Source organism: Elephas maximus, chromosome 16, assembly GCF_024166365.1.
Source record: "Elephas maximus indicus isolate mEleMax1 chromosome 16, mEleMax1 primary haplotype, whole genome shotgun sequence".
In the NCBI taxonomy this organism is placed as follows: domain Eukaryota; kingdom Metazoa; phylum Chordata; class Mammalia; order Proboscidea; family Elephantidae; genus Elephas; species Elephas maximus.
Window position 1 is genome coordinate 47,326,313 of NC_064834.1, and position 21,057 is coordinate 47,347,369.

At 43.4% G+C, this 21,057-nt stretch overlaps 1 protein-coding gene across 4 annotated transcripts in view; it reads right to left on the bottom strand.

Annotated features, from left to right (window-relative positions):
• Positions 1-19,347: 19,347 nt before the first annotated feature.
• ALDH18A1 (aldehyde dehydrogenase 18 family member A1) overlaps positions 19,348-21,057 on the bottom strand; it is a 43,079-nt gene continuing 41,369 nt past the window's right edge. For all 4 annotated transcript variants that reach the window (XM_049855219.1, XM_049855221.1, XM_049855218.1 and 1 more), the window contains exon 18: positions 19,348-19,750. In XM_049855219.1, the coding sequence (XP_049711176.1) occupies positions 19,569-19,750 (182 nt within the window). In that variant the 3' untranslated portion in view covers positions 19,348-19,568. The remainder of the gene's footprint in view (positions 19,751-21,057) is intronic.

A 21,057-nucleotide genomic window follows, 5' to 3' on the forward strand; every position in this document is an offset into this window, starting at 1 on the left:
AGGCCCTTGTTCATCTCCTTCACAACACATGCCATTATTTATAAGTACTTTATGTAATTATTTGTCTGTGTGTATATTTACTGACCACTTTGCCCATGAAAATGATATCTCTAGGAGCATGTTTACCTTGTTGTCCTTTATATCCCAGTTCCTAGAATAGAGATGGCATATGGATCCTTCACAAAAATTTGTGAAAGGAAAGAATGAACAAATGAATCTATGTTTGGACACCTTCAGTCATGAGGCACTTCTACAACACAAAGCAGCTCATTTCCTTTTCAAAAAGCCCTAACTCAAAGTCTTTCCCAAGACTGAGCTGAAATCTGCTTCCCCGTCACTTCCACCGACTGATCTCCTCTCTAGAACTACTCAGGAGACTATGAACTCTTCCATTTAGTCCCTTCAAGGTCTCATCCATACTAATGAACCCCAGTTCCTCCAAAAGTTTCTCACTGAACATGGATTTTAGGCCCGTTGACATCCATGAGTTGATTAGTACAACAAAATTCTTCTTATCTATCCACACAATGCATAGCAATCCCCCCCATATCATCCCGCCCCATCTTGGAAGGTAAACTAGGTCAAGCCAGATAAGAATTTGGAGAGCAAAGCTGAAGATTAACCAGTGAGCCAATCCAGGTTTGAATCCCAGCTGCTCTTCTTATTGGATGACTGATTTGGGCGAAATGCTTAATTTTTCTAAACCCTAGTTTTTTATTAGTAATATGGGGAAAATAAGAGGACTCATATAACAGAGTTGTTGTAAGGTTAAGATAAATATAACTGTGAATGTAAGCCACTTAGTGGCACATGTTTAAGGGATCCCCTAACTTTGTCTCTGGTCTAATGGCTCTCGGTGCATCTTTAAGCTACTTTTTGCAGTCAAATCCTCCTGGCAACCCAGTGCCATTTCAGACCCCTTTGTACTCCTTCAGTCATGGTAAGCCTTCCCAGGTTCTGTATCTAGGTGTTTCCTTGGCTGTTATCTCTTCCCATTTTTTCTACTCTGGGTTCTACCACTCTATTCTACTCTTTGCTACTCATCCATCTACCTACCATATATCCATTCTCCCTTTTTCTTTCACTTGTCCTTCTTGCTCACTTAACTGTTCTTTCTTGCTCATAGTCTTTCCTTCTCCTATCTTTATGGCATGGAAACTCTAAGCAGTAAGTTTGTTTTTTTTTTTAATTTCTCCCCTTCTGCTCTGCCTCCAATTTGGTTCCAGTACCCTAGGGGAAGTACTGAACCTGGTAACAGTAAAATCAGTAAATGCTAGCTCTCTCCCCATGTAGGCATCTGAAGCCTACAGGCCATTTTCCCTCTTCCTTGCCATAAGACTATGGGGGTAAAAATCAGGGTTGGGAGGGGAGTCATCAGTAGCGAGGACAGAGGAGAAACAGGAGGCGCTCTTCCCTCTCACCTGTATGTCATGCTTCTCACTTCTTTTTCTTACGTATTGCGTTCACAAAGATCTTGAAAGTTGTTATCTTATTCCTGATTTAATAGAAATGCCTTTAATGCTTTGCCATTAATTACGTTTTTTCCCCTAGGTTTTGTGCTATAAAAAAAATTAAAATAATTGCAGCTGAGTCAATTTCCAACTCATGGTGACCCCATATATGTCGGAATTGAACTGTGTTCCATAGGGTTTTCAATGGTTGATTTTTCAGAAGCAGATCACCAGACCTTCTTCCAAGGCACCTCTGGGTAGACTTGAACCTTCAACCTGTCAGTTAGCAGCTGAGAATGTTAACTGTTCGTACCACCCAGGGACTCCTTTAAGCTATGCAGCCTTTATCAAATTGGGAGAGTTCTCTTCTATGCCCAGTTTGCTAGGCTTATATAATAGGTACTTGTAGTATTAGCCTTGAGTTTCTAGGTAGAAAATAAAGCACTGAAAATCAGGGAAGTAGGGTGATAAGTAGGTTGCCCTGGGAGGTATCCTAGGAATATCACAAAGAATTGAGGTCACATGAGCAGACTTGGTATGATGGAGCACACTGTCCTGAGGGACTTTCATGGTGCTGATAGTTACTCCTTATACTCTGCTCTTAATACTGAGACCTTGTGACTCAAAGACTCTAGTGGACTCTTGCATGTAGTAATGATAAAACTAGGCCCTAGTTTTAGTTCTTGCTTCTTCTTTTATTAATTAAAAAAGAAACTGAATTTCCAAGATGCTTTTTGGTAAAAATTGGAGCAGGTAACTGAAACTTCATCCCTTTTTTCACGTGATAGCTTTTTGAAAGCTCTGGTTTTCCATTCTAATCAGTTGCTGTGAAAGCCACTTCTTGTTCTTGGTGTGGACAGATCAAGCCACTTTTTCTCCCTGATAGAAATTCAGGAAAGAAACCAAATAATTCCCAACCAAGACAAAAGTTGACCACAGTACCATCCAGAGGGCTTTTAAAAGATTTCAGTCTTGCACGTGAGAACATTGGCTGGTTGGTTGGCTGCTTTATGCTATCAGCCTGACAGGAAGCTTGGGAGGAGGATGTGGTTCTGCCATTTTGACAGGAAAATCTTTTCGATGGAGGAAAGTTTGCAAGTGAAACATTGCTGCAAAATTTTCAGTAAAAGTATTTGTAACAAGCATCCAAAATAAAGTACTAGACTCATATACAGACATATCTCAATTAACCAACCTCTATCTTTTTTTTTTTTTTATCTTTTTATCTGCTGTGGCATTGGTAAAAGGGAGGGACATTCTAACATTAAAGTTTCCTAGTGTGGCACGTATTGATAGGTATTCTATCCCTACTATGTGGATGGTTTTGGGTTTGTTTTAACACGATTGATGGAAAACTGGTCAACTTGCCCCTCTGATAACCAAGAGTTGACTGTACTTGGCTTCTTTACTCAGTTCCACTGTTAACAACTACAAGGGGGTGAGAAGAGTGAGAGCTAAGCAACCTGTCATAAAAGGAAATTTTAAACAAACTGGTAATGTACCAGACAGCTTTGGAACAGTCTCAGAAGGTAGCAAGTAAATAAAATCTGTGAAGAAAAATTGAAGGAACTGGCATAGCTCAGTTTTAAAAAAGAGAAGATAGTGAATTGGGCTAATATGGTCGTTATCTCCCAGTACAGTAAACTACATCATCTACACATTCCACAAACACCTTCTGTGCTCAACTGGTAGTGGGGCCCTGGAAAAAGCAGCGGACTTATCTTCAGGAGGCTTAGGTTCCAGTCTCACCTCTGCCAACGGATGACCCTGGGAGCCTTCTCCCTCTCTAGGCCTCAGTTTCTGCCTCTGTAAATTTAAAAGGTTGGACCACTTTGTGTCCCAGCCAAGACTTCCTTTAAGGCTCTACAAATGAAGAAATGTTTGGACATTTCAAACCACTCCAGAGACACAGTACATTTAAATTATTACATGATAAAGACATTTATTTAGTAATCAAAATCATTCACACATGGGACCCATGAGGAAAAAGAATAACAAAAGAGATGCTTGGTGATTAAGACTTTGGGAGCCAGGCTGAAGCCACTCCAGAATAGGGATGGTGGCTACTTCATCTTAGAATCCTTAGCACCCAGCACAGTGCCCCCTTAGCACACATGGCTGTGATGTATTCAGTAAATTTCAAGCATCCACAAAAAAGTTATATTGTCCATTGAGTGATGATTCTTGGAGCTGGGTGATGGGTGCAAGGGAAAGAGGGAAAGAAAGGCCTAGGTAGGAGCGTGGGAAATGGGTAGTCAGAAGCTTGAATTATTGTTTTTGAACATTTAGCTACATGGTACATGGGACAGTATTTCTACTTTTGCCCCAGGCCCACAAATATTCGGGCAGTCTTAGTCCTTCTGGTGTGGACATTCCAAGTCAGTGTTTGGATGCTCTGAGGAGATCTGGACTTCACAGTCCACTATAATCCCTTGCCCCAGAGTTTTCTCTTTGGTTCTCAGTTATCCTGAAAAATGGATTATCTTTGGCATTACTAAATTCTGAATATGCCCAGAATTTGGCTTGAGGCTTCTTTTTTTTATTTAAATTTGGTAGAAATCAATGGCACTGTTTTTTTTTTCTTTAGAAATCTGCCGCTTCATAAGAGCTCACCATGGTCATCATGGTTCTCCCTTCTCTCCGAAGGGTCCTGCTAACCAAGGGTGACTCTCCTTGACTGCCACATTCATATGACCCTGCACCCTGGCCATATAACTAATCAAAGTACCGACACTTCACCAAAATTCTCTCGCCCAAGAATGCTGAACAAATAGATCCAGAGGCTGAGCGCATTTCTGAGACTGAGTCACGTCAATGACATGAAGTCCGTGGACGCTGGCTGCCAAGATGTCTGGAGTTGTCCTAATTCCTCCTTTTCCTGAACCTTCATTGCTCATCTCTTCCTTCAATTATGTGACACAGTCAGTATCCTTCAAAAGTATTTTTTGTTAGTTTGAGCTAACCTAAATCAATTTTTGCTGTCTGCTCATACACACACACACACACACACACACACACAAACCATTGTTAGAAGGAGCACTGGACTAGGAGCTAAAGCACCAGGATTCACTTCTTTCCCTCTGACATCCCCACTGCTGTCACTATATCTTTTAAATATCAGCATTACTATCCTCTCCCTATAATCAAAGCTGAAGCTATACAAACAATAATGATAATACCTATCCCTAGGAAGGGCAGCTTCAGGGCTGGTAAAATTACAGGCTCAATAATGTCATTAGGGAGCCAGGTTCTTTCCATCTTTTTGCTCTGCCCTTCTCATTTGCTGTGGGTCTCCAGCTAGCTCCTCTAATGGCTGCGAAATGGCCACTTCACTTTCCGGCATCCCATCCATACATAACAATGTTTAGCAGAGGGACTTCCTTGTGTCTCTTTTGAAGTACAAAAAATAAAAGTTTTCAAAAAAGCCTCAGTTGATATCCCCTAGCATCTATCTCAGTGGGCAAAACCATCTTACACAAACACCTAATCCAACACTGACCAGGGGGTGGAATTACTGCAATGGGCCTACGCCAGTAATGACTTACCTCTAAGTTGAGAGGAAAAAGGAACGAAACACTTTGGGGGGGGGAAATCAGGCCTCTATCAGCAAAGAAGAAAACGGGTAAAGAAATAATTACCCAACAGTGTCTGCTACAAACCAGGGATACGTATGCAAAGTTCAGAGAAATGAATCTTAATTTCGGATATTTCAGTTTTCAGTTCTAGAATGTCCATTTGATTCTTTTATAGATTCCTATTCTCTACTGGAATTCTTTATCTTTTCATTTATTTTGTCCTTTTTCTCTATTGCCTTCAACATGTTTATAATACTTATTGTAAAATTCTTGTCTGCTAACTCAAATATCAGCATCATTTGTGGATTTGCTTCCATTGTCTGTTTATTAGTCACATTTTTCTGCTCTTTGCATGTCTCATGATTTTTTTAATTGTAAGCCAGATATTGTGTATGAAAGAGCTGTAGAGGCTATGAATGGTAATATTTTCCCCCAGAGACGATTCTCCTGTTAGCAGATGGGGTGAGGGACTGATTTCAATCTAGTCAGGGATGTAGCCAGTTTGGGGCTGGATTGCAGTTTTAGTTAGTTACAGCTCAACTGTGGGTCATCCCTGTTCCTTGGACAGAGCCCATTTAAGCTTTTAACCGACAGCTTGGCAGGTCTCTGACTCCTTAACCCTGAAAGCTGTAGAAGATTCATTTCTGTCCTTAGGGGGCTTGAGGTTAGCTCCTTAGTGTCTAGATCCACACCATTTCAAAATTTGGCAAATGTCTTGAGGGAAACACCAGTCTTGTGTTTGATGCAGGCCACCTGCATCTAACTGGACTTTGTTCCCTAAATTTTGCAAGACCGTGGGAAATTTCCCTCTGCTTTTAGATACTTCTAGCCCAGCCCCTCCTACTTCATCCCAGAATTCAGCAAATATCCCAAGGGCAAAACTGGCCATGTGTTTGGAACTCTTTTAGATTCCAAAGTTATACCAGCTCACATTGATCATCAAGAGCTTTGCCAGTTTCTTTTTTCCCAGTGGACCAAGCCTTATCCTTGGCCGGTACCCAGAACTGGCAAATACTCTCTGGGAAAAAAATGGCCAGGGATTATCAGCTCATTTAGAAAGGGCTCTTACCTCTCTGAAATTTCAGTTCATAAGTCCTCATTGCTCTTCAATGCCTTTAAAATATGAGTTTTATAACTTACCCAGTTTTTTTTTTCTTCTAGTGGCTATAGCAGGAGTGTTGGATTGTTGCTATGTAAGACATCTTAACCAGAAGAAGCTCTATGAAAAAGTATTTCAATATTTTACGCATGGTATAGTCATACAGATCTATATGGCATAATTAACTGAGATCATACCATAGCCTCTCCTCTGCACCACTTTAACAGGGGAGGACATGTGATCCAAGTAGAACAATCAGAGTCCTTCTTTGTAGTGGGTGGGAGATGGGGCAAAGCTGTGAGAAAACTTCCACTAGCTATACCCCATGCTCATGGAAGAAGCCAGTCTCCATCTCCAGTAGGAGAATATAAATACTCACATTGAAAAGAAAGACATAGTGAATGTCCAGGGGATGTTGGAGTCCTTATTCCAGCCACTTGCTCTTGCTGTAGTTTGGTTATCTGAGCCACAAATTTCTTTTTTCTTGCCTGAGCTAATTCCAGTCCCTTGAGAGGCTGGGCCAGTTCTATTTCCTGCTGTTTTTTAAGACACTCTTGTGTCTATATAATACATTATCATTTTCTTCTTAAGCAGGGTGGAGGTGGTTTATGTTATGTGTAAACTCAAAGAGCCTTAACTAAGACTGCTTCTTTAATGATGGGGCAAGTTTAGAAGGACCTGGTGAAAGGTATCTCCCTCATTCAACATAAGGAAGAGAGAGGATGGATGGTGGTATTTCTGAGCCCTCAGCTTAGCATCAGGAGTCCTCATCCCCAAGGAGAAGCTGATTCTTCTGGATCCCAAGCACCCAACTTACCATGGGAGGAAATTCAGAACATGCCTATTAAGTCAACTGATACTGTCTGCCATTTCCAGGCTGTTTTATTTTCATTAAACTGAGAAATTGCTTTCCCACCCCCAAACAAAATTAAAAGATGAGGAGGTAATGGGGATGACAGATTCCTGCGTTTGTGTTTTTCCCTACTCCTGGGGCTCCTAACTTGCAGATGAGCCTGAAGTTTACACCAGAGGTAAACAAGATAGCTATTTGGACATCGCACACCACTTTGCCAGTTTCCTTTCTCTTGAATTATTTACCATTTAATTGTCTGCATTGAAACAGGATCTGAAGTCAGAGATGTAGCCTTCTTGCAAGTTAGAGAAGGAAAACTAGCATTCAGTGAAGTACCTGGAGCAGATATACTTTATGGCTTTCTAAAGTTCCCTTGCCCTGGGAGGTCTGTAAGTACAGGGTGGTAAAACCAGTGCCACAGGAGAGAGATAGAGCCACGGGCTAGAAGGCTTTTTAGGACCTTTAATCCAGTTTCACCTCTGAGGCCACAATCCCCCTATAAGGAGGAGGCCTGGGTTCCATACTTGGTTCCCCTTAAACTGGCTATGACAGTGTTCCTGAGCCTCGATTTCTTCACTTACAGAAAAAAGAAAAAAATAAGGATACAGACGGGGTTGGGAGTGAAAAAATAAGCCTCTCTTTAGATTTAGAGATCATTATTGCAAATTTTATCTTCATAATTGTACCAACAGTTTCCCATAGGAAGAAATATTAGTAGCTATGAACAAGATAAATGTTTTCAAAATAATTAAAGTAGAAAAATCTGGGAAACTCAGAAAAGTATAATGGAAGAAAGAAAACTCACCGCAGTCAAACTACTCAATAAGAACCACTCATAATATTTTCATACATCTTCTTCCAGTCTTTTTACTAACCAAGTATTTATAATTGGAAAATATTAATTCTGTTTATACCCTACTTTTTTTTTCTCCTGAACACTTTGTAATGACCTTCTCCCCACCTCAATAAATATTCTCTGAAAACAAGATTTTTAATGGCTAATTATTTTCAAATAATTCACTGCAAAGAAATGTGTGATTAAAATATTAATTAGCATTCAAGGGATTTAATTTGATCTCACGTTAAAATTGAGTTGGGCTACTGTGAAGGATACTGGATGGTTGATCACAATGCAAAGTCTCAGACTAAACAGAAAGGATCAGGAACAAACCTGAAAACAATTCTTCCCAGCCAGGACAATTTCAGGCTGCACAATGATCCCACACTACTGGCCTGTGACCTGTAAGTGAGAAGAAGGGAATGGTGAATGGATGGATGGATGCCCAAGGGATGAGGTTTATGTAAGCACTTAGGCGAGGGTGCATGAGCAGGGAGAAGACCCTAGAAAATTCATGACCCTAATCATTGAGTTTAATAATACCTGCTTCCTCCCAAAGAACGATAGGCCAGATGCCATCTTTATAAGCATATTTCCTTCCAGTCTTTTTTCCTAGCAATTTTTTTTTCTTTTTACATAGTTGAAATTTACAGTATGAATATTTTTGTTACCTGGTTGTTGTTTGTTTTTCACTTACACAAATTCTAAGCTAGACATGCTTGATCTAAAAACTGAATTTGTGTTCCTTTCATCCATTTGCTAGTTAGGGTCCTGTTTACACCATCAATCCCAACTCAAATCAGTGTGATTTTGAAATGTGCAAGGAAAATGGTCCACTTCTTACAAAGAATTCTCTGGGGGGAGGATGAGGCAGGAGGCAGACACATATACAATGTGGAGAAGGACGACGCCTCCTTTTTCCTCACAGGCAACTAGAAGGGGAAAGGAGGTAAGTAAAGGCATGTCGGGGAAAGTCAGAGAAGCATCCACACCTGCTCATTATATCAAGTGTCTAGAGACTCTCTAAATAATTAAGGCACGGTCGGCTCCCTCCAGGGGCAGGTTTTGAGGAAAGTTTCCAGACAAGCATCTCCTCTTGCAAAACTGGAGCAGACCTAGGATCTGATTACTTGAAAAGGGGGACAGTTAGTAGCTATGGTAACCTCCTTCTTCAGCCTTACACCTTGCATTTGGGCTAAGGTACAAGAAGCTTCTGGGAAAATACTATTGTCCCCTGTAGTGGTTAAGAAGGAGGGCTCACCTCAGCCCAGAGTTTGAATCCTGGTTCCTAACTGTGTGACCTTGGACAAGGTACTCAACCTCTCTGATCCTCAGTTTCTGTACCTGTAAAGTAAGGGTAACAATCTTACCTAGGTTGTTGTGTGAATTGACTATGGCATCATATGTAAAGTCCCTAGCTTAGTGCCAGGTATATAGCAGATATATCCTAAAAGTGTCCTCACTCTATTTCCTGGGAAAAGACGCTTGAACTTTAAATAAAAGAGCAATGGTCAGATCTAAGAAAAAGTTATTCCTAGAACAATAATAGCTAATAGTTATTGAAGGTTTACCATATACTTGATATTGTTCTACAGTGCTTTACATATAATCTTACAAAACCCACTTATGGGTAAATATTACGGAAGTTCAGAGAAGTTAAGACAGTTTCCTCAGGTCAAACAGCTAGTAGGTGGTTTTAACCAAAGAGAGCCTTGTTCTGCCCCTTTGTGTGAGGAGTCTCTGGAAGTTGTTTTACTGTGCCAGCACTTTGTTTCCAGGTGAGCCGTCCCAGTACGGCGGGGTGTGGTTCACAGGGACTTGAGGAAGGACAGACTTCTTTGGGTCTGTGGGGTCATACTGCCCTCTAGCGTCAGAGGCCTCCAGCAGCCAGAGTGAAGTGCTTTTCTTCTGAGGCTGAGGCGAACCCTGCTTCCTCCCAGGGATGGGAAGCTACAGGCCAGGGAAAGATTATTTGCCTAGTTTGGTGCCTTCCTATGGACCAAAGTGTTTCTCCTAGGAATGCAGGTAAATAGGCAGTAAGGACTGGGAGTTAAGGGGAAGAGGAACCTGGGATTATGTCTTAGGCTGGGTTCTCTAGAGAAGGAAAATTAGTAAAGCATATAAGTATACCAAACCACCAAACCAAACCCAGTGCCGTCAAGTCGATTCCAACTCATAACGACCCTATAGGACAAAGTAGAACTGCCCCATAGAGTTTCCAAGGAGTGCCTGGTGGATTTGAACTACCAACCCTTTGGTTAGCAGCTGTAGCACTTAACCACTATACCACCAGGGTTTCCAGTAAAACATATAAGTATACAGAAAGAGATTTATATCAAGAAAATGGTTCAAGTAGTTGTAGAGGCTGGAATGTTACAAGTCTGTGGGTCAGGATAGAGGCTTCTCCTGATTGACATAGCCACAAGGGCTAGTAAACCCAAGATCAGCAGGTCAGAGAGCAGGGCTCTTCCTCACAGGCTGCAAAGAATGACGATTTCAAAGATTGGCAGGCAAGACCACAGGTAAACTGCTAGCTCAAGTCCCAAGAACTGGAGGTCAAACAAACAGGAGCCAGCTGCAGGATTCAGAATGAGCAAAAACCCATAAGCCTTGCCAGAATGTCCGCTTGTATTCCATGCAAGCCACATGCCCAAGGAAATGCCCCTTCAACTCACTGCAGATCGCATCATGGAGCTGATCACATATATCAAATCTCATCATGGAAGTGATCACAACATCATACAACTGCAAAACCACTGAGAATCATGGCCCAGCCAAGTTGACACACAACCCTAACCATCACAGATTACAACAGCAATTAGCATACAGACTAGGCTTTGAACCATGGATTGGGGGAAATTTTAAGGGGGGAATGTTAATGTTATTCCCAGCATCTGGTACATAGTTGGTGCTCATTGAATACTGAATGAAGTTTTAAATCTCACTCTCACTGAAGGGGGAGTTCTGCTAAACTTAAAGGAGATACCAGTAAGAGTGGTTATAAAGCTATTCATTGATTTTTACCAGAAGTACTGGTAGCAAAGATATTGGAAACATTAACCCACCCTTCACTACAAGAGACTCCAGGGCATTTTTTTCATGATTAGGTGAGAGAATGATACCCCTTTGTCATTTAGAAATGGGTTGGGGTCAGTAAAGCTGGTTGCCATTGAGTCTGTTGACTCATAGCAACCCTGTAGGACAGAAAAGAACTGCCCCATGAGGTTTCCAAGGATGTAATCCTTAAGGGAACAGACTGCCGCCAAGCGGCTGGCAGGTTTGAATCATTGACGTTTCAGTTAGCAGCTGAGCACTCAAACACTGCACCATCAGGGTTCCTGGGGTTGGGGTCAATGAAGACATACAATCATTTCAGGTTGCCAGCCTCACACAGTGCTCCTAATGGTCCATGGATCTCAGAGAAGGCCCCCTTCTACCTCCCTAACCCTGCCCAAGAAACCCATTTCATTACATACTCATTGAGCACCTATATTCATGGCTCTTGTCTGGGCTCAGTGGGGAATACAAAGATAGATATACCAGGTGGAGTCCCTACTGCTAACTGTTGCTAACACTGGAGGACCTTCTTCCATGAGCTTCCGTGGCTTCAATCCATTACCTGATAAGAACCCTTTAAGGTAGGTATGCATCTACTTTTTCCAAATAAGGAAATTGGAGCTTATTTCAGTAAAAGCAACTCTGCAAAGTTCACACAATTTATGAATGGCAACACAGGTCAGTATGTCTTCAAAGCATATGTTTGTTCCACTAAGTTGCTCTGGTTAGTTTTTTGGGATAATAGGACGCCTTTTCCAAAACATAAGTACCTCCTAGCGAATTACCCACCTTGAGCCATCAGTTTAAAACCGATGTCTTTTCTTACACTTTGCTGGTTTAGCATTCTCCAGACTAATTTCCTGCCGATGCTCAGTCTGCATCCTCCGCCTAGAGCAAGTCTACAACCGGCTTCCTCCTCTTCGGAACTGCCCAAGAATTCTATCTCTTCATCTCTTAAAGAGCAGTTCAGCTATCCCCAATCCTTCAACAAAATCTGCATTACAAAAACCACCAATGAGCTCAACGAAACAAAGAGGTCTTCCAAGAAAATCCACTCTTTAAAAAGTCATTGGGGCAACTGTGGCAAACATAGCTGGTAGCTTAAAACCAAACAAAAACAAAAACAAAAAACAAACTCACTGCCATGGAGTAGATTCCAACTTACAGCTATCCTATAAGACAGAGTAGAACTGCCCCATTGGGTTTCTAAGGCTGTAATCCTTATGGAAGCTGACTGCCGCATCTTTCTCCCACGGAGCAGCTGGTGGGTTTGTACCACTGAACTTTTGGTTTGCAGCTGAGCCCTTTAACCACTGAGCCATCAGGGCTCCTTTCATAAGGAAGAAGAGAGGATAAACATTTCTAAACTACTAGCAAGGAGCCCTGATGGCACAGTTGTTAAGCCCTTGGCTGCTAAACACAAGGTCAGCCATTCAAACCCACCAGCCGGCCTGTAGGAGAAAGATGTGGCAGTCTGCTCTTACAAAGATCACAGCCCTGGAAGCCCTATGGGACAGTTCTTCTTTGTCCTATAGGGTCGCTAGGAGTCAGAGTCAACTTGATGGCAATGGGTTTTAGGTTTTGGTTCTTCCTTATGAAGAGGATCCTAATTTTTGTTGAGGGCAGGAATGTGCCCAGCTACAAAGCTGTGTTTCCCAGTCTCCCTTGCACCTAGGGTTGCCCATGTGGCCGTGTGAAACAGTTCCTCCAATTAGATGTAATGCGTGTCACTGGATGGGGCTTCCAGGAAAGCTCTTTCAATGAGGGTGGGTGGGTGGATTCAGCTACGCCAGAGTCTTGCTTCTTTACTTCTTCCTGCCTGGGACAAAGATGAAGTGCGGAAGTGGAACAGCCATCACTGTGACTGGCATGTGCGAAAGGAAGCTGCATTGTAAAAATGTCAGGTCAGAAAGTTAGAAAAGTCTGGGTTTTATGGGACTGGAGAGCTGCTTTGCCGGTCCTGGACTTTCTCATTATTGGAGAAAAATAAAACTCAAGCTTGTTTACACCCCTCTTTCTCAGGTAACTTGCACTGGTGGTAGGGGTAGAAATCACTTAAAGGGGCTTGTTAAAAATTCAGGTTATTTGCTCTACCCCCAGAAATTCTGATTCAGCAGGCCTGGGTGGAGGAATCTAGTTCTAACTAGCCCCTCGAAGTAGTCTGAAGCCCACAGGTACCGAGAGGTTAGCACAGGTGCTGAGGGAGGCGGAGCTTTCAGCTTGGCTTTTGCATGTCCCCAAAGACTTGGGCAGCTGTATGTGCCAGGCAGGAGAAACACCCTGCCCAGCTAATTTACAGTTTGGGGGTGGGAAGGGATTACCCCCATCTAAACTGAAAGCTGATCCAATCTCTCATTTTATGAATAGGGAAACTGAGGAACTAAACATTCAATCGAGTTATTCAGGGTCACAAATTCAGTCAGTGGCAGAGCTGGAAAAGTTCCCCAATTCTGGAGTCCTTGTTCAGTGTTTCCTCCATTACACTGGCCTGTAGAGAGGCCCATGAGCCTTAGAGAGTCTGTCACATCGCGTATCCCTCCCCATTTTCTTCCCCATGAGACCGTGCAGTGGAGCCTTGCAGCTGCCTTCCTGGCTTAGCAGCTATTAGGTGAGTTAGCCAGTAGGTGAATGATTCCAACTCCCAGCTCCATGGATGAGGGCCTCACCCTGAGGATGGAAGAGCAGAAAATAGAAGGAGCCAGAGCCTGGGCTGCCTACCTTCAGACCTCTTCTTACATCCAGGAAACATAAACTGTCATGTTCAAGTTATACTGGTTTGGATTTTCGGTGACATGCAGCTCAACTCAATTTACTATAGTGATTGACTCAGGCCAGTTTAATAAGAGCGGAGCTTAGAAATTTTGTTTGACAGCAGTGGGAAGAAATACCTCCACACCCTCACATACAAAGTGTGGACAAGTTACCACTGGCAGGCTTCTAGAGCTGTGATTCTTAAAGTGTGGTCCAGAGACCATAGGTGGCAGCAACAGCAGCTGGAAACTTGTTAGAAACGCAATTTCTCAACCCCTGTCCCAGACCTGGAGCCAGTGGTTAAGGGTCCAGTGGTTAAGAGCTCGGCTGCTAACCAAAAGGTCAGCAGTTCAAATTCACCAGCCACTCCTTTGAAACCCTATGGGGCAGTTCTACCCTGTTCTATAGACTTGCTATGAGTTGGTATTGACAAAACAGCAATGGTTGTTTGTTTTTTTTTTTTAATCCCAGACCTACTGAATCAGAAACTCCAGGTGTAGGGCCCAGCAGTCTGCAATTTCTTTTTAATTGAGGTGAAATTCACATAACATAAAATTAGCCATTTCATAGTGAACAATTCAGTGGCATTTAGTACGTTCACAATGTTGTGCAACCACTACCTCTATCTAGTTCTAAAACAGTTTCGTCACCCCAAAATCACCCTCTACTCATTAAGCAGTTGCTCCTCACTCCCTCTTTCCCTCAGCCCCTGGCAACAACCAATCTTCCATCTGTCTCTGTGAATTTACCTATTCCAGACATTTCAGGTAAGGGGAAAGCTACAATGTGTGAGCTTTTTTGTCTGGCTTCTTTCACTTAGCATTATGCTTTTGAGTTTCATCCACATTGTAGCATGTATCAGTAGCTCATTTCTTTTTTTGCCTGAATATTCCATTGTATGGATATACCACAATTCATTCATTCACCTGCTAATGGCATTTGAGTTGTTTCCACCCCTCAGCAGTCTGTTTTAATAAGCCCTGCCGGTGATTCTTACAAATGCTACAGCTTGAAAACCATTGATATACAGACAACTACAGAGAAATAGAACCAAAGCCCTGATCAAACCATACCTGAAATATACCTCTTGACTTCTTCAGTTATGTAAACAAATAAACTCTTTCTTTTGTTAAAACTAGTTTGAGCTGGGATTTCTGTTACTTGTACCTGAAAACATTCTCCATTGTTGTTGCTGCTGCTCTGAGTACTGCCCATACCAACCCAAACCAAACCCGTAGGCATCGAGCCGATTCTGACTCATAGCAGCCACGTAGGACAGAGTGGAAGTGCCCCACAGGGTTTCCAAGGCTGTAATCTTTATGGAAGCAGACAGCCACATCTTTCTCCTGTGGAGCTGCTGATGGGTTCAAACCACCACCGACTTTTCAGGTAGCAGCCGAGTGCTTTAACCACTGTGCCATCAGGGCTCCTTCACCATCCATAACAGGGCACAAAATACTGTCCAGAAATAATACTTTTGTTCATTTACATTTGAGAGAGAGAGATGAAAGTAGTAATGGCATCAACAGCACCTGCCCCTAAGTCAAAGAAGAGACATGATTAGAAGATTTAAAGCCTTAGCCAGGCAAGATTTTCCAATGATTTATCCAAATATACACAATCTTTGTGTTTGCTTAGAGATTTTAAAGTGAATTTCCAGTTCTGAAGAGCACACACACTCTGCATCTATTTATACTATGCTGCAGTGCTCACATACAAGTGTCTAGAAACTCAAAGTTGCCTACTTCGCTCCCACCCCTTAACTACAGTAGACCTGCTCCTCTCCAGCCCTCCCATCTTCTTTCAGGTAGATGACATTCACCTGGACTCACCTTCCCTTTCCCAGGCCCAGAATAGGGTCCCTGTGGCCTCATGTTCTTTTCGCCATCACTGTCCTCGGCCTTCTCAGTAGCAGTTGCCCGCATCCTCCAGATGTGTAAATGTTTGATCAGACTCAGTGGCTCACTGCTCATGGGTGGGGATTGGCGTGTGTGTTGTGGGGAGAAAGCAGGGCTTCTGGAGAACTAGGTGTGACCAGACTCGGTTTCACCAGAAAATCTGGCTCCTGAAAACTATTACTCTGTCTCATGAGTAACCGGAAATTTCTGGGCTCTTATGGAGGGCAGAGCCAGCACACAGCCAGGCACCAGAAAATCACAGCAAGTGACCATCTCTCGCTTACCGAGTGCTTGCTATGTGCCAGTGCTTTGCCAAGTATTAATATCACCTGCTATGACCTGTTGTTTTTGTTGTTAGATGTTGTCGAGTTGGTTCTGACTCATAGCAACCCTATGTACGACAGAAGGAAACACTGCCTGGTCCTGTGCCATCCTCACTATGACCTAAGGCTATCAACATTTTCATGAGGAAACAGGCTTACAGAATTTAAGTAACTTGCCCAAGGTCAGCCAGTTAATAAGCGGTAGAACAGAGATTTAAATCCAGTTGTATTACTGAGATTCTGCTAGATGTAAGGGATAGGAAGCCCACTCAAATTAGCATAAGCAAAGAAGAAAATTATTGGATTGACTCCAGGCATGAGCTTCAGGTACAGATGGAACAAAGTGGGCAAAAAGCTTTGCATATCCCGTGGCTCCCTTTCCTCTGTGTTGGGTACTTCTTATATAATCTCTCTCTACATGGTAGGAAGAGTGGATACTGTCAGTTCATAACCCTGGAGGAAGAGAGTTCACTTTTCCTAATAACCACAGTAAACACTCCAAGTAGCATGTTTGGCCAAGCCCTGAAGTAATCACCATAAGCAGGGGAATGGAACACTGATTAATCAGGCCTGAATCGCTTGACTACCACCAAAAATGGTGGGGTGGGGGAAATCACTACCATTCCCTGAACCACACAGATCCGGGAAAGACGATTCTATAAAATAAGGGATAAATCCTTGGCTACCCACCTTTCTTTCCATACAAATGATTTCGTGTTTGTACGGAATGTATCAGTTGAGATAATTTTGGCTGCAAGTAACAGAAATCCCCAAACTGTCTCGAACAATGACATTTGTTGTCTCCCCCGCTTTGCGGAGAGGTGAGGTTTAAGGATTGGTTGGTTTACTGACCTATTTTGTCATCCAGGACCAGGGGACAAGAGAAGAAATAGCTAGGAGTTAGTGGCCAGGAAAAGGAATAGGGCAGGACTACAAGAGGGACTTCAGAATAATTTTTTATCACCCCACCCACCCCTTCGTAAAGCTAGGGTGAGCCAGTGAGTACTGGAAGACCACCTGGTGGGGGTACTTGTAAGGCTATTGTTGTCTCTTGGCATTTTTGAGGTATCTCTTTGGTGAAGAAATGGATAAACCTGATGGTCTGTGATCTCTGTAAAAATTGACTAAGGCCGAGGTTTCTGCATGTGGGAAATGGCCTTGTGGGGATAACTGAGCTTTACCTGTGTTTTTCAAACCAAACCCCAACCCCCTTGTGATGGTTAAGGTTGTGTGTAAACTTGGCTAGGCCACGGTTCTCAGTAGCTTGGCAGTTATGATGTAGTGTGGCAGCTATTCAATGATGTAGTCACTTCCTGAAAGAGATCTGATATAATGTGATCACCTCCATGATGAGATGTTGTGAGCAGCCAATCAGTTGAAAGGGAATTTCCTTGGGGGTGTGGCCTGCATCCACTTTCTGGCAAGGCTTGCTGGTTTTGCTTACTCTGGATCCTGTACCTGGCTCCTATTCATCTGACCTGCAGTTCTTGGGACTTGAGGAAGCGGCTTACCTACCATCTTACCTGCCAGTCTTGGGATTCGTCAGCCTCCACAGCCAGTGTCCTGCTGTCTGACCTTCTGATCTTGGATTCATCAGCCCCTGCGACTGCATGGATCAGGAGCAGCTTCCAGCTTGGGACTTTCCACCCTCTAAAACTGCGTGAGCACATTTTCTTGGGCTCTCTGTATATATATACATTTATATGTTGCACTAGTTTTGCTTCTCTCGAGAACCCAGCCTAAGATACTCCTTCCAAGCCCTAAGAATGGTGGCTGCAGTAGAGTTTATATCAACAAGGCTGTCTAGGATGGGATACTTTCCTGTTTACGCACATAAACTTCTACCTCAAATTGGAGTCTTTGCTCTTCCCTAGACTTGCCATCTCCTGGGTTTTGCTTGCACCTGTCCCCTGCCTGAAGGCTCTCCCCACTCCTTCCTCCTAGGATTCATCTTTCTCAAGGCCTACCCAGAGCCAGGCCTGCCTTCTCAGTGGTCTTCCCAACGGTTCAGGCCCTCTCGGGTAGCTTTCTATTTTAGACTCTTGGGGCATTCGTTGTCTAGTTGGGAGCTGTTTGTGGTATTTGCGACAGTATCAAGCAGAACCTTGTGTATTGCCTTTTCAGGCAAGCTACGCCAAATTTCCCTTTCAGAGGGCAGGGCAGGCAGGGTAATTTGCCAGACCATGTAAGGGTTGGGATGAGAGGTATAGTTTGGAGCCAGCCTGGCAACACGTTCCACATGACACTGTAATTCTTGTGCTCATAAAATGTCCACAGAGGATACGTGGCAGCATGTGAGTGCTTATTCTTCAGAGGGGCCCCCCGAGACAAGAAATCTTTCAACTACAGACTCCCTGGCACCAGGAGCCCTAAGCAGAGGAGCTGAACTTAGGGAGGGAGCTGAGGGGTTACAACTGTCAATTAAGCAGGCAATCCTGAGGCAACGGGAGATAGCAGGGAGGAGCCTCGGAGAATGAAATTATTTATATCCAAAGTGAACTAATGATGTAAGCTGGCCCATGGCTGTCCAAGTGGCTGAGAAACAGGACTGCCCACCTAGGGAAGCTGTGTGGGCATGACTCAAGTCATAGACATCTACTGACTTCAGACCATCTCCATGCTGTCTTTAAACTCTTGGGGTTTCATCCCTGTTCTCCTTTCCTCTCACCTGGGGCCTTGCCTCTGCTGCTACCCCTGACACGGTTGAAGCAGGTGCCCTGTCTCCCAATCAACTTCCTGTCTGAGCAACCAAAGTACCCTGAGAATGGACAATGCCTAAAAGTAGGGGGACAAGGTTCACGAGGGAAGAGGAAGAAGAGGATAACAACAGTAAGGGAGAAAACTCATCATGCACACAGGCTTTTTGTAAGAACTTTATTTCTCAAAAAGGTGGGGGATTCCAAAGTATTAAAATACTCCTATAATTTTTGTTCTGGAGGGAAAGGGGAAGAAGATAAAATAATTCATATAAAAATTTCAAGCATAATTGCAGCTGATATTCCTCCTGCTAAGTGGGGAGTGTCTGGAAGCTTGCACCTCACTGACTACAACTCCAGGTACCCACTAGATCACCCGCAACACTGAGTCTCTGGGACCAGGAGAAGCTGCAAACACCTGGAATGCTTACTTATTCACTCCAAAAATAAATACAAATGGTCAAGCTTCACAGCGGAAATGACTTAGTCCATTCTTGTGATTGTTTTAGATGAGAATGTGAAAAAGAACTGTCCTTCTTCTGAAATTCCAGATCTCTCCTTTTTGAAGATGTCTATGAGCATGAAAGAAATGAAATGTAAAAAAAACTTCTTATGAATCACTGGCTCTAGTACCAGCCAAATGCCAAGGAGGTTTTACCTCACTGAGGTGATAAGAAGGTAAAAAGTGGCCATGATTTTTTCACTGTCTTTTATGTGAGGAAAATGTACCTTTCTGTTCTGATCACTAAAGGGAACTGGAGTGGGCAAAGCAAAGCCCCTGCCCGTAGCACTTATTTTCTTACTTAAAAAAAAAAAAAAAAAAAAAAAAAAGCCTGGGTCGGGGGCGATCCAAGACTAATGTGGCGAAATTGATCCCAGAAGCATCTAGGTGCACTTTCTAACAGCCAAGCCCTTCCAGGAACTGGGTGACAAGACCTGCTTATCCCCTAAGATTCTTAAGACAGGTGTTAACTGTGAAAACCTCCTGGATCATTCCTAGGATTTCCTAGCTCTTCTCTGAATGCTTTCAGTTGGTGTTTCTCTGAGGAACAGGGAGGCTCTCATGAAGATATTTTAAACTTCCATGCTCTGAGAAATCTGATACCACGTGGTCCTGTCCTCGTAGCAACCACTTAGTAGTAAGGAGTCCCTCAAGTCCTACTGGTCCCCGGGCGTGGATCCGTGATGTGCTGATTCCCACTTCAGCTCCTGCAAAAAGGATGGATTAAGATGTAGACGTCTCACAGCTTCTGTTTCCTGTCTACCTGCCAGACCTGTGTCTCACTTTTTTCACTTGGTGCCTTCTCTCCCTGCCAACTCCTGACCCATCCTCCTCAGTTCCACCTGGAGTTCCACTGTCCCCATAATTATGTTTTCTCTGGTCATGACGGGCTCCTCCTTCCTATGAAACACACTGTGTGGGCCTCTGTTTTGGACTTTATCCCCTACTGCATTTTGACAATACTATAGATGTCTCTGATCTCAGTTCAGCATGTGAACTGTGTACCATAACTGGACATCTGGTCAGGTACTGACATGTACAACGCTTAGTATGGAGGCTTCATTTCCTCAAATAGTCTTTAAATCTTAGAATGTAAGGGGCATGTTCTTATTATCCTCCCAGAATTCTTAGCCTACCAGTGCTTACTGTATAGTAACTGTATACATGATAGGATTACTGGTCATTCTTCCCTCTTGGCCCAGGCTTAGACGAGGGGGATACCCAGGATTTCTGTGGGTCTGGCTTAGTGTTTTGCACTGTGTATGGTGGAGGCAGGGTTCCCTTATTCATCACAACTTTGCCGAGAATGGGCTATGCACTAGGCAGTGTGCTGGGCCCTGGGGGTGCAGGGGGATAACAGCCACAGGTCCTGTTTTCACGGATCTTATATCCCGTGTGCAATAATTTCAGGTGGTGATTAAGAGCAGCGAAGGGTACTGTGACAGAAGCTGCATGCGAGGGTGGGGGTGGGAACTGCACTAGGTAGGGTGGTCAGAGAAAGTCTGCCTGAGGTTGTGCATTAGAGCGGAAACCTAAGGATGAGAAGGAGCCAGCCAGGGCAGGACCAGGTGGAGGTGCTCCAGGCAGACAGAAGAGCGAGTGCGAAGACCCCAGTGGGGATGTGCTGGGGGTAGTGGATGGCAAGGAGAGTGAGAGCACCAGGATCCACATTCTAGCTCTATATTGTAGAGACCATGTGACCTTCGGCCAGTTACCTAGCTCTTCTGTCCGTGTTTCATTTTTTTTTCATCTGGAAAACAACAGTTCTAGTTTATAGAACTAAGTGAGATAATGCATGCATGCTCAGCACAGTGCCAGGTGTTAGTTGCTATTGAGTCAAGTTCCGACACACAGAGGCCTCAAGTACAACAAAATGAAATGTTGCCATGTCTTGCACATCTTATGATTGTTGGTATGCTTGAGCCCATTGTTGCAGCCACTGTATTCTGAGTGTCTTCAACCTAGGGGAGGGTTCATCTTCCAGCACCATAACAGACAATATTCTTTTGTGATC